Source organism: Fukomys damarensis, unplaced genomic scaffold (assembly GCF_012274545.1).
Source record: "Fukomys damarensis isolate Sample0158 unplaced genomic scaffold, DMR_v1.0_HiC HiC_scaffold_39, whole genome shotgun sequence".
Taxonomy (NCBI): domain Eukaryota; kingdom Metazoa; phylum Chordata; class Mammalia; order Rodentia; family Bathyergidae; genus Fukomys; species Fukomys damarensis.
The window spans coordinates 95,385,326-95,399,989 of record NW_022900951.1 but is presented as its reverse complement, the minus strand read 5'-3'; the positions used below and the strand labels follow the sequence as shown (position 1 = coordinate 95,399,989).

The 14,664-nt window shown below is 35.3% G+C and overlaps 1 protein-coding gene across 1 annotated transcript in view; it reads right to left on the bottom strand.

The window, feature by feature from the left end:
* Wdr44 (WD repeat domain 44) overlaps positions 1 to 14,664 on the bottom strand; it is a 93,394-nt gene that overhangs the window by 14,916 nt on the left and 63,814 nt on the right. The window contains 2 exon segments of the mRNA XM_033760296.1: positions 5,087 to 5,209; positions 11,751 to 11,864. Of these exon segments, the coding sequence (XP_033616187.1) occupies positions 5,087 to 5,209; positions 11,751 to 11,864 (237 nt within the window).

Here is a 14,664-nt window from a genome sequence, read left to right as displayed (position 1 = left end):
TAAAAACAGTAAGGGATCATGAGAAATCGACTCAACAACTCCTAGATGATGCAAAGAAGAATAATATAAGAATGATAGGAATCCATTAAGTAGCAGGAGAAAACACAAATGACTTAAAAAAACTTCACAGAATTAATGACAGAAAACTTCACAAATGGAGGGGAAGAATTTGACATACAGATAAGTGAGGCATATAGGACTCCAACTAACCATGATAAAAAAAAATCTAATCCCAGATATATAATAGCCAAGATCCCAGAAACTCCACAGAAGAACAAAATACTACAAGCAGTTAGAGAAAAGAAACAAACACATGCAAAGGAAAGCCCATCAGAATCACAGCAGACTTTTCAACATAAACCCTCAGGTCAAGGAGAGACTGGAGTGAGGTATTTCAAGCTCTAAGAGAAAACAATCTCCAACCTGCAAAACTCTGTTTCAAAATGGATGGGGAAATAAGATACTTGCATGACAAAGAACACCTGAGAAACTTCCTGAATAGGAAACCAGTGCTACAAACAATTCTAAACAATATCCTAGAAAAATACAATGAAGTTCACAACACCGTGGGGCCCAACAGAGCAAAAACAATTAGGCAAAGCTAGAAACTAAAGGTAGAGGGAGAGAAATTAAAGAGCCAAGAACAGGACAATAATATGACAATGATAAGTCAATACATATCAGTTATAAACATGAATCTCAATGGCTTCAATTTACCAATGAACAGAAATAGACTGACAGAATTGATTAAGAAGCAAAATCCAACAATACGTTGTATACAAGAAACACAACTAGATCAAAAGGAAACCATAGAAGGAAAGTAAAAGAATGCAAAACAGTTCTCTGTGTGACAGGAGCCCAGAAAAAAAGCAGGGGTAGCTGTCTTAATTGCAGACAAAGTAATTTTCAAACCAAAACTGATTAAGAGAGACAAAGAATGCCCCTACATCCTCGTAAAGGGAACAATCAAGAGGTAGACGTGACAAACATATATGCACTGAAAATCAATGCCCCCAACTATATAAAACAAACATTAAGGGACATGAATCACCAAATAAGAACTAATACAACTGTAGTGGGGGACCTAAATACTCCACTATCACAAATAGATCATTTACACAAAAAATCAACAACAAAATACCAGAACTGACCCAAGCTTTTGAAAAAATGGAATTAATAGACACCTACAGTGTGTTCCACCTCACAAAATCAGAATATACATTCTTATTGGCTGCACATGGGTCATTCTCCAAAACAGATCACATACTAGCTCATAGAACAGGTTTTAATGAATGCAAAGGAATTGAAGTTATTCCATGTATATTACCAGGCCACAGTACAATTAAGCTGAAGAACAACAGCATAAGAAACTGTAAGAACTTCACAAACACATGGTAATTGAACAACACTCTCGTGAACAATCAATAGGTCACAGAGGAAATTAAAGAAGAAATGAGTTCTTAATTAATAAATGATAATGTCAATACAACATACAGGAATCTCTGGGACACAATGAAAGAAGTTCTTATGTGGAAACTTCATAGCAGTGAATGCCCACACTAGGAAAACAGAGTAAGGTCAAATAAACAACCTAAGATGAATCTTAGACTCCTAGAAAAAGAAGAGCAAGAAAAACCCAAAGCTCATACAAGGGAGGAAATTATAAAGATCAGCACAAAAATCAATGCAATGGGAAATAAGAGAATGATACAAAAAAGTCAATGAATCAAAGCACTGGTTTTTCAAAAGAATAAAATCGATAAACCCTTAGCCAACCTTGTCAAAAAAAGGAAAGAAAAGACTCAGATCCATGCAATTAGTAACAAAAAAGGTGAAGTCACAACAGAGCCAACAGAAATCCAGAGGATCATGAATGCCTACTTCGAGAATCTGTACTCTTATAAAATGGAAAACACAGAAGAATTGGACAGATGTCTATATACTTATGAATTACCAAAGTTGAACGAAGAAGATAAAAATATTCTAAATACCCTAATTACAATCAGGGAAATTGAAAATGCAATTAAAAGTTTACCAACGAAGAAAAACCTAGGTCCTATTGGATTCAGTGCTGAATTTTACAAGACACCTAGAGAAGAACTATGGCCACTACTCTTTAAACTTTTCAATAAAATTGAAAAGGAAGCAACATTTCCAAATACATTCCTGGAAGCAAGTTTTACTTTAATTCCAAAACCAGGGAAAGACCCAACCAAAAAAGAGAACTACGGGCCAAACTCCCTAATGAACATAGATGCAAAAATCCTCAGTAAGATACTGTCAAACAGAATACAGAGGGTCATGAAGAAGATCATACTGCCTGACCAAGTCAGATTTATCCCAGGGATGCAAGGATGGTTCAACATACATTAATTAATAAATGTAATGCTCTGTATTAACAGAGTCAAGGACAAAAACCATATGTTCATCTCAATTGATGCAGAAAAAGCATTTGACCAAATTCAACACTCATTCATGTTAAAAATCCTGCAGAAAATTGGAATAGGTGGTCTTAATCTCAACTTGATAAAGGCTATCCATGAAAAACCAACAGCCAACATCATATTCAATGGCCAAAAACTGAAAACCTTCAAGCTAAAATCAGGAACAAGACAAGGATGTCCACTATCACCACTCCTGTTCAATACAATTCTGGAAACATTAGCCACAGCAATTAGACACGAGAATGAAATTAAAGCAATAAATATAGGAAAGGAAGAAGTTAAACTGTCACTATTTGCTGACGATATGTTACTCCACATAGAAGACCGAAAAAAACTCTGCCAAAAGACTTTTAGACTTAATTGACAGATTCAGTAGAGTAGCTGGACACAAGGTCAACACTCAAAAATCAATAGCCTTGGGGCCGGGAATTTGGCTCAGTGGTTCTGCCGCCTGTCTTGTAAATGCAAGGGCCTGAGTGTGATCTCCAGCACCAAGAAAAAAAAAATCAATAGCCTTGCTGTACACTCACTGAGAGAGAAATTAGGGAAACAATTCCTTTCACAATAACATCCAAACAAATAGATATTAGACACTATATAGATAATAGATCCTAGATACTTCATCTAGGAATCAGTTGAACAAAGGAAGCAAAAAACCTCTACAATGAAAACTATAGCACTCTGAAAAAAAAGAGATCGAAGAGGATATTAGAAAATGGAAAGATATCCCTTGCTCTTGGGTAGGAAGAATCAACATAGTGAAAATGTCAATATTATCAAAACTGCTATAGAGATTCAGTGCAATGTCGATTGAAATTCCAACAGTATATTTCACAGAACTAGAAAAAAGAATCCAAAAATTCATTTGGAACCAGAAGAGACCTAGAATACCAAAAGCAATTCTAGGCAACAGAGACATGACATGGGGTATCACAATCTCCAACTTGAAACTTCTACAAAGCCACTGTGATAAAAAGAGTATCAGTGGAATAGATTGGAAGATACAGAAACAACTCCAGATGTACTCAGCTACCTCATCTTTGACAAAGAAGCCAACCATCCTTGTTGGAGGAAAGACATCCTGTTTAATAAATTGTGTTGGAAAAACTGGAATTCAACCCACCAAAGATTAAAACTGGACCGCTATCTTTCACCATGCACTAAACTAAAATCCAAGTGGATTAATGATCTAAATATTAAAACAGAAAACACTAAACTTGCTGGAAGATAAATTCGGCAGAACTCTGAAAGACATTGGCATAGGAAAAGACTTTATGAACAGTAGCATGGGAATCAGAACAAAGAATCAACAACTGGGATCTCATCATATCAAAATGTTTCTGCATGGCAAAAGAAACTACCAACAGAGCTAACAGACAATCTACAATGTGGGAAAAATTTTTTTACCAGCTGTTCCTCAGACAAAGGACTATTATCTAGCATATATAAAGAACTCAAAAAAATTAGGCTTCCCAAATATAAAGACCCGATTCAAAAATGGGCATCTGAAATGAACTGCTATTTCTCACACAAAGAAGTAAAAGCAGCAAATAAATATATGAAAAAATGTTCAATATCACTGTTCATTTGAGAGATGCAGATGAAAACAACACTGAAATTCCACCTCACCCCAGAAAGAATGGCTGCTATCAAGAAAGCAACCAATAACAAATGTTGGCTGGGTTGTGGGGAGAAAGGAATCCTTCTCCACTGTTGGTAGGAGTGCAGAATGATGCAACCACCATGGGAATCAATATGGAGATACCTCAAAGAACCTCTGTTCCATTTGACCCAGCCATCCCGCTGCTGGGTATTTTTCCGAAAAAATTAAAAGAATCATATCACAGTGAAATATGCGCACCCATGCTTATAGCGGCACAGTTTGTAATAGCTAAAACTTGGAAACAGCCCATTTGCCCATCAGTTGGAGACTGGATAAAGATGTGGTTTTTCTATAAAATGGAATACTACTCAGCCATAAAGAATGAGAAACTAGTCATTCATAGGAAAATGGATGCATATTGAGGCCATACTCTTAAGTGAAATAAATAAGTCACACATGTGTAAATACCAAGTAGTTTCTCTGGTGTGAAAAACTAAAAGTGTAAGTAAGATCCAAGTTGCATAACTGACAAGGTGAAATAGTAAGAAAAGGGTAAAGGTGTACGGGAATTGGGAAGGGAAGGGGAAAGGAAATAAGGGAAAAGAAAATATATAAGAAAAGGAAAAAAAACTGGAAAAAAGCCTTTCTAAATAGGGGAGGGGGAAGGGGTGAAGGGAGGGTAGGCATATGGGGAAAAAATGAGAACCAGGATCTGTCATGTAAAGATAGAAGATCTCAATCATGAATGTAACTGTACTGTATATTTAAAAATGACCAATAGACTCATTAAAAAAATAAAGAAAGAAAGGATGACACAGCTGGAATGTAACATTCTATCTAGAACATTCTCACTTCTAATACATATTAGTCGAACATTTATTTTCTTTCCCATTTTTAAAGCAAAATGGAATGACATTTTAAGTGGCTCTCAACCATGTGATTAATAATTTTTTTCCTAATAGTCCAACTGTCCCCCAGAGAAGCCAAGTTCCCTCTTTTTCTTTTAGCCTGACAAAAAGATAAATAAACGATTACTTACTCTTGGATGGAAAGCTATGGCAGTGACAAAATCTATATGTTGAAAACAGCAGAGGCATTCTCTTCTGGAAATGTGCCATAACCTGACTGTTTTGTCCATTGAAGAAGAAAGCAGAAAGTAGTTCTATGGAGAAAATGGTATTATTATCAAGTTAAAATCTACTTATACAACAAAAGTGAACTTTTGGTTTTATATAACTCAATAGTGCTATTGTTATATGCAGCATCAGAAGCACAAGATTCAATTCCATTGGATCATCTTATTTATTCTCAATTTAATAACATATTCCATGAAAAATCTAAGATTTTTTTCACATTACTTATTTTGAAATTAGTTTTAATCTTATGATTTATGTCCAAAGAAATCTAACACGCACGAGCAGGGGACTAAGTCATTACAACCTGTACATACTAAAAGTTACTATGAATAGAAGGCATCCATTCATTTGATTGCCATTTTAGTTTAGTTATTTTTCACATTGATAACAACAGTGAATTTTAACTCATGAGGATTCTAATTTTCACTTACCATGTCTTCAATGTCTAAATGCAGTATGAAAATTAAAAGTTATTGTGCATCTGTCACACTCTAGGCAAGAAAATTAGAGAATAGAAACTCAATCTATCAGAGTAGATCATAGAACTTTCAAAGCTAGAAGAGGTAGTATAATAGAGTTATGCATTATGACGGTACCATCATCCAAGAAATAATCTAATTAAGTGGGAAAGCTACAGGTTATGCTGAATGAGGATACTCTAGGGGGATCCTACTCTTCTTTAGTATGCTTTAAAGTACTAAACAAATCAAGGTAATAATGACATTGAGTACTTAAAATTTGTTAAACATTGTTCTTAGCCCTATGCAGCAACTTTGAAATAGATATGCTATTAACTTCTTTGACAAATGAGAACAGAGAGGTTAAATAACTTTTCTATGATTACAGTTTGTTAGTAGAAGAGATTGAATTTGAACTCAGATGCTCTGGCATCAGGGCTCGGCTCTAGCCACTACACTGTTTTGCAGAGTAGTTAAGTAAAACATATGTCACATGTCATAAAAAGCACCAAGATGTTTTGTCATCTGTTGAAAGTAATTAAGAATATTTATACTTTGACTGTAAAAAAATGAACTAAAAATACTGATTTGGACGTTTAATTATACTGAGATATATATGCTACTTTGGGCTATTTTAAAAAGTGTACATTATATGTAATATACCTGTTTTGAAAGAGATGGTGTACTTTACAATTCAAAAATATAATTTGAGGGCTGAGGGTGTAGCTCAGTGGTAAAGCATTTGACTAAATGTGTGAGGCCCTGGATTTGATACCCAGCACCACACACAGACACACAAAGAATATGGAAGATTTACAATCATCTTTGAAACATCTAAGAGAATTATTTTTACTTTCAAAATCCACTCAGTTCCGGAAAGTTTTAAAGAGTGTATATAGTCTGCATTATACTTTTCTATTGATTAATAACAATTATACAAAAACAAATCCATTGGCCCACTATTCATTAAAACGGCTTCATTCAGGCCAGGCGTGGTTGGTGCATGCCTATAATCCCAATATTTGGCAGGCTGAGGAGGATCTCTGTTGACTTCAAGGCCAGCCTGGGCTACATGAGTATAAGGCCAGTCTGAATTACACAGCAAGACCCTGTCTCAAAACAAACAAACAGGGCTGGGGATTTAGCTCAGTGGTTCCACTGCCTGCCTCACAAGCACAAGGACCTGAGTTCAATCCCCGTGTACCAAAAAAAAAAAAACAAACAAAAAAAAAACAACAAAACCACAAACAAACTCACATCTTCGTTCACTGATGGAGGTGCAGCTCAGTGGTAGAGTGTATTCTTAGCATGCACCAGGCCCTGGGCTCAGTCTCTAGGACCAAAATCATACCAAAAAGCAAAAACAAAAAACCCCAACAAAATAAAAACTGGCTTCATTCAGCTCTACCTTTAAGCGTATGAAAAGGAGGTTAAGATATCATTAAAGTATTAAGTGAAGGTGCTCGTGACATGTTGGTTTGTTATATTATGCCAGTAGATATTTGTTAAATATTTATAGACTAAATGTAATTAAATTTAAGCACATTGATTTTAGGAGTCAATAAATTAGATTCAAATCAAAATTCTACCTATAACTAGCTTTGTGATCTTAGAGAGTTCTTAAGTCCAGTATCATCATGTTAAAAAAAAAAGAAAAAAGAATTTTTATGCATGGGCTATTATTCTAATAATTAATCAGCAATTTTTATACAGTGGAATGAACCTATGGCTGTTGCACTTAGCTTGTCCCTAGCCTTTTTCATGTTTTGATACCGTGGATTGAACTCGGGACCTTCCGCTTGCGAGGCAGGTGGCGGCACCACTGAACTAAATCCTTGGCTCTTTATATTTTATTTTTTGAAACAGGGTCTTGCTAAGTTGCTCAGGTTATAGGCGCATACCTCCATACCTGGCGAAAAAGTTAATTTTTGTTACCTAGCATAAAATAAGTCTTCAACAAACAGAAAATCCATTGCTTGTGATAAGACACTGAAAATAAACAATAGTAAAATAAGATCTTAAAACTTTCAAGGTTGAACAAGGTAATGTAACTAATTTAAGCACTGTGATGTTCCTACCCTTTAGTGGTTTTTAGAATCTTGTTGTAAAAAAGATCTAGACATGTGCATAGTTAACAGTTATGTAAAAAATGAAAGCTTACAAGAAGAGCATAGGACAGAGGACACAGAAAACGAAACAGTTCAGTATTTGTTTTAGTTGTCAGGGAAGGCATTCGGAAGGAGATGGGACTGATGAAAAACATTAAAGGATGAATACATTTTGGTTAGGTGGAAAAGAAAGAGAAAGGTACTGTACAGGTGGGTAGAAAAGTAGAAATTTTGTTCCTTTCCTCTGGCTGAGAGTGGAGGGTGGGGGCTTGGAAATGCGAAGATAATCCTTTAGGGAATATTCTCTTATGGAGCAGAGTCCTATTCAAATAAATCATCCTACCAGTGGTTCTCAAACTATTTATGGAGGACTAGTTTTGTTTTTAGATTCCTGTAAGTTATGGACAAAAAATACTAAAAATATAAAAACTACTAGAAAAAATAAATGAAAATATCAAGCATATAAAATATAATGCCTATTTTTAACATTATAGAAATAGATGCCCTGGTTTTAAAAGATTAGATTCAACAGGCATTAAATTACTATGAAAAACTTGCTTAACAATTTCTTAACTCTGGATTTCTATATTATCTCTGTACAAACTGGTATTTGTATTATCAACAACCAAGAAGACCCAGTTTATAAACTCACAGGCCCTTAAAAATATATAATTACTGAGACAAGCAGATAACTGGATTGATACTAACTCATATTTCTGCCACCTCTTAAAGAGATGTAGAAAGAACGTCAGAAACAAAATCTGTAAGAACTGTAAAAACTTCGCAATGTGTCCAACATTTGTTGTTTTTGTAATCCTGCTTCAGTGTGGTCATTAGCTGTTGTTAAATAGGACTAGGCTAGAGAGTAATGCTCCCAAGCCAAGGGGTTTGAATCCGGTTTTCTACTCCTTAGCTACATGCCTTTAGGCATGCATGTTCCTTAATCTGCACAATCCTTTTTTTAAAAAGTCCTTGATAAGGAAACAATGACCCTTTTTGGAGGGTACAAATAGAGAGCACCTGTAAAACATTTAACTTTTGTTTGTGTCTTCAGTGTCTAAATGCTACCTGGTATAGTAACAGGTAATATTAAACACTTACCAGTCCAATTATTTAAATACAAGATGACCAAAAATTGCATATTTTTTCATTAAATTCTATAGAAAGAAATATAAAATGACAATTTTATCAAATTTATTTAATACAAGATTTGACTGGTTGAAATGGCACAGGGCAACACTCAGGATAGTCAGTACAAAAAGGCACTGCCCAGCAACTGGGATAAACTGTTAAGTGCTTAACTAAGCAACTAAACATTTACTGTGTTCTAAGTAAGTGCTGTATATTTACTAGCTCAGTTAATCTTTCTCTATACTCTACAGGAAGCTATCTTTATTATGTCTATTTTTTAGATAAAGTGTGGTGAAGTCAGGGAGCTTGCCCAAGGTAGCACACCTACAAAAGTCAAACTAGGTTGGATATGAACCCTGAGAGTCTGGCTCCAGCGTTCATGTTCTTAACTAGGTAGTAAAGTGATCAGTGGATAAGTTTTGAGTGAGTGAAAAGTACCTGGTATAAAGGATAGTTCTCAGTAATGTTTATTTTACTATTTCTTCTGTGAAGGAAATAAAGGGGAGTGGTCAGTGAGATAGGAAGGAAACTTAGAAAGTAAAACCAAGAAGTGTATTTCAAAAAAGATCAACAGTATTAAGCAATATAATGTCAGAGAAAGGCTAAAGAGAAGGAATTCAAACAATATATATAAATTGTAGTAAGGTGGTAGTAATAGTGATTAATTCTATGTGTCAAGTCATCTAGGTTATATTACCCAGCCATTTAATGAAAAACTGATTTGGTTCAACTCTTGCTATTTCCAGCCTGCAGGCCTATTCTATAATTGCATAAGCTAAATCCTTACAAAAAACCTCTTTAGAAGAGTGGTCCAGGGAAGGGATACAGGGTCAGGGACTAGAGGGAAGTTGCATATCCGGTGCCAAAGTACATAGGAGGAATAAGTTCTAGTGTTCCACAGCATAGTAATTCCCAACAATTTACTAAATATTTAATAAAGAACTAGCAAAGAGGAGTTTGAAAGTACATGACACAAAGAAATAGTAATTGTTTAAGGTAACAGAAATGCTAATTACCTTGATTTTATCATCATACATTGTATGCATGGTTTGAAAATCACAATGTATAAGGGATGATCAAAAATATGGTGTTTAAATAAAAAATTATTTCAGCAAAAGATACATCGCTCCTTCAAATACTTCTCTTTACTTGGAACACATCCCATTGTTTTTGCCACTTTCTGAAGCAGTTCTGGAAGTCCTCCTTCCTGAGTGTCTTCACAAGGTGTGATCAAAATTACAGTGAATGCTGTTGCTGACTGCCATCCAATAGAAAGGCAGGCTTGTAAAAACATTATGACACGTGTCTTTTTGTTTGTTTTTTTGAGACAGAGTCTCACTGTGTAGTTGAGACTGACCTGGAACTCAGTATGTAGCCCAGGCTGGTCTCAAACTCACAGTGATCCTCCCGAGTGCTGGGATTACAGGTGTGCACCACCACGCCCAGCATGACATGTGCCTTCAATCCACCTTATTCATTGGATCTAGCACCATATGACTTCTTGTTCTTCCCCAAAATCAGAATGACCACAAAGTAAATATTTTGAATCGATTTAGAACACTGAGGCAGCCAGAATGAAACAACTAAAGATATCCCTGAAAGGACTTCCAAAAGTGCTTCAGAAAGTGGCAAGAATGAGATGAGTGCTTAAAGTGAGGGGAGTATTTTGAGGGGTATTAATGGCAATTAGTCTTTTCCTATAAAAAATTAAAGAAACCAACATAAAACCACTCATTGTATATCTTATTGTACTTCATCAGTAAAAATTACAATTATTATGTGTTAAACTTTTTGCAAAATTAAAAAAAATTTAAAACTATGTATGTATGCATGATAAAGGTTTCTCTGGAGAATCCTGACTGATATTGTGGCCAGTGGAAATTTAATTTCTTCGAGTAAGTACAACATTTCAGACAAATACATGGCTTATTTTAAGAAAGTAAAATGAATGTAAGGTTTCCAATTATTTGCTTTGTATTTCTTATTCCAGATGAAAACAATTATTAGATTAAAATGGACATCTCAAATTCCCACCTCCTGACAACTCAGGGGCACAGGGTAGAGAAGAAGTACAAAGAAAGAATTAGGATTGTTTTAAAATCAGACTATCATGTTAGGGACAAGCTTGATTTGGAGGGTGAGAGAGAAGAGAAATTCTGAGACAGTTATAAAAAGCATTCAGAACATCGAAACAGGTATGATAGGCATAGCAGTTCATAAATGGAATGATTGAAAGATGAATTCCAGCTCTGCCAACATATTCCAGTGACTTTCCAGTATCCATCATGGATATTTTGAGTTACATGAGTTTCTCCTGACATAAGTGTAGCATATCATTCCAAGTTTCTAAAAAATCATTTCATGCTTCAACTATTGTCTATAAAATCTGAAACATCTCCTTAAATTTTCACAAAACTGTTGAGATATTCAGTGCCAAGATAGCCCCCTATACTTGGGAAATAATTTTGCTCTAAGGGAAAAAAAAATCACAAAATGAACTGTTAAGCGAAAATTAATAATTTCATGAATGTAGATTAGCCTCAAGGCAGACCTGATTAGATAAATCAGACTTCCTTCACTTTTGTAGTCGAAGTCATTCATTTTCTTGAGGATACTTACTTCCCAAAATTACTGCTCATAAAAAAGCAAAAGGTAACAAATACATGGAAAGATGTAAATAGCTGTTAGTATAAACATTTACTTACTAGCCCAAACTATTACCTCTCTTTTTAAACTTAACTTGTTGATAACTCCCACAAAGGAGATCTAAACATTTGGCAGCATAATAATCACACAAAGAAGACATTTGCTTTGGTCTTAAAGTCATAGCTATATAGAAATAATATACAAGTCACGTAAGAAATTCTTACTTTAGACCATGAAAGGTCAAGGAGATCAGCAGTATGTCCTTTATATTTGCAAAATGGACGTTGTCGAAAGGGTGCATTTTTGTCATCTGGGTCTTCCTCAGTTCCACCACATACCTAATTTAGACATAAAAATAAACTGTAAAACTGAAGTGCAAAATTAGCAAAATGAAAGTTTCATACTCTTCCCACCCCAACCCACCTGTTCTCTCAGCTGGTATGATGCCTAATTAGTCTTGAGCCACCAAAAGGAACTACCCTTTATGTCGATCAACTATTTATTTCTTTCCATCTCCTTAACCTACCAGACAAGGATCATTCCTGAAGAAATATGCTTTGCTAACACGATCTTTTCCCTCCCTAAAACAGCCCTTACTGTGTCCTTTTTTGAGCAACTGTTCCTTCAGGAGAAGTGGGGGCCAGCACCAGGGATGAATCACAATTGGCCTAAGCCAATTAAGATCAGCTCATTCCCCTACCCAGTGTGACTGATTGAGGCCCAGGCATATGTGATAATTTTCATCAATTAGATTCAAGGGAAAGTTTATATTGGGTAGGGAGAATAAGAGGACGTTTCTAGAGAGATTTCCTTGCTCTTAAAAAGAGCCTTAAGGGACCTTCCCTTTTTTGTGCATCTGAAAGTTACTGTCTGCATGTCACACCTAAGACTGCTATAGTTACTGTATCTTAGTACCAGGAGGGGGAAAAGCTCAAGGGAACGAAAGTGCAAAGCAGGAAGATGGTAGGACACTGTCTGCTTCCCTGGTGATACTACTGAACAGCAGAATTAACCTATCCTGGAACAGGCTTATCTCTAGACTTGCTTCCCATTTAAACTATTTGCAGTTGGGTTTCTGTTATCTGAAGTCAAAAGTATCTTCATAGACTTAGGTAGAAAATAATGCCACACATGTGTCATGAATTTGGTTATAACTTGCCTTTTATATTCTTTATCTAGATGAGTTCTAGTCTCTCTTTAAATATGTATTAATATTATGAAGATGAGGAAATAGGGAACAATTGGAGCTTAGAGAAGTTATATATAAATAATACATTAAAGGTCACATAGGGCCGAGGATTTGGCTCAGTGGTTCTGCTGCCTGCCTTGCAAGCAAAAGGACCTGAGTTCCATCCCTAGTACAAAAAAAAAAAAAAGGAGAGAGAGAGAACAAAAGTTTGCCAGGGATTTAGCTTAGTGGTTCTGGTGCCTGCCTCAAAAGCACAAGGGCCCAACTTCGATCCCTGGTACAAAAAAAAAAAAAAAAAGTCACATAGCCACTCCTAAAGGCAGACACAAAGAAGGAATATAAATCATCTCCAGATTTATCTGTCAACTGTTTTAGAGGATGTAGCATGAACAAAAATATGAAGTCTTAGCTAAGCTTCGCATAGTTAGGGAAGGGTCGATAAGATGAAGAGGACGGAGAAAAAAAGATTATGGAGATATACAAGAATACCTGTAATAAGAGATGAAGATAGGTACTTTGAGACGACATCACAAAGAGTCTCAAATTTATGGCTTAAAAGTTCAGGTATGGCTTAAAATTTCTAAGGGAATGGGGAGCCAACATAGCATGCTCAAAAGGGGAAAATAACATGATCTTACTGATGCTTTAGAAAGAGAACTCCAGACAATGTCAAAGATGGTTAGGAAACTGAGTGCAGACATGACGGATAAGCAGTAGGTTTAAGTAAGAATAATGAGTGCTTACACTAGGAGAGTGGCCAGGGGATAGAAAAAACTACTATTGTTTGTCTAGAAATTATTTTGTATGTGGACCTGGGTATGGAATCCAAGGCCTCACAAATGCTAGGCAAGTGCTCTACCACTGAGCTATAGTCCTAGCTCTGTCTAGAACTTTGAAGCTCATAAAAAATCTTCACATTGACCATGGAGTTAGACTAGCACCAATGACACCAGGACTTTTACCAAGTTCTTCTAATCCATGAGACACATAACATCTTCCCCTAATTTTTGGTGCCAGACTAGTAAGCATTACTGAGATACAAATCTAAGTGGATATGCCCATTACTTAAAAATCAACTTTTTGTTTAACAATTACTTTTCATTAACTCCTTAGCATATTTCCTATAGTAGTGATCCCAGGCTTCTTCTTTTCTCTTAAACATCCATTTTCTTCTCCCTGTACTCTATCTTTTTCCAAAATATTTTAAAAGATTTTATTATAATTTTTAACTTTATGCACATAAGGCTCACTTCTGACTTCTGTCTTCCAGATATGTTAAGATAATAAAGTGCTGCTTTAAGCCACCAAAAAAACAAGAATTTCATTATAAAATATATGATCAGTGTAGACAGTTCAAGAAGTATAGAAAGTAAAAAGCAAGATCTAAAATCACCCACAGTCTGCATTTTGGCCATGTTCAGTCTTTCATTTTTAAAACATAACTGGAATCAAACTGGACACACAATTTGCTATCATCCTTTTTATTGTACTATCAGCATTTTCTACATTTTACACTTTGAAAACATTTATTGCCTTCATAATATAGACATTCCATAATATAATCATTTTCCATTTGTTGGTCATTTAGCTATTTCTAATTTTTTTGCTTATATAAATAACAATTAAATGAATGTCTCCGTTTACCTTTCTAGAGACATTTGTACGTAAACCAATACACACCTTGAGGCCATACTCTTAAGTAAAACAAATAGGACACACATTTGTAAATAATGAATGGCTTTTGTGGTGTGAGAAACTGAAAGTGTAAATGAGGAACAAAATATAATAGATCATATATTAGATATTATAATAGATATTGTGAAATAGGAAGAAAAGGTTCAAAGCGGAGGAGGGGGGGAGAAAAGAACAAAATGAAAAAGTAAGGAAAAACTGAAACAAAGCTTATGTAAATAGGGAGGGGTGGAGGGTTTGAAGGCAGGGCAGGGGAA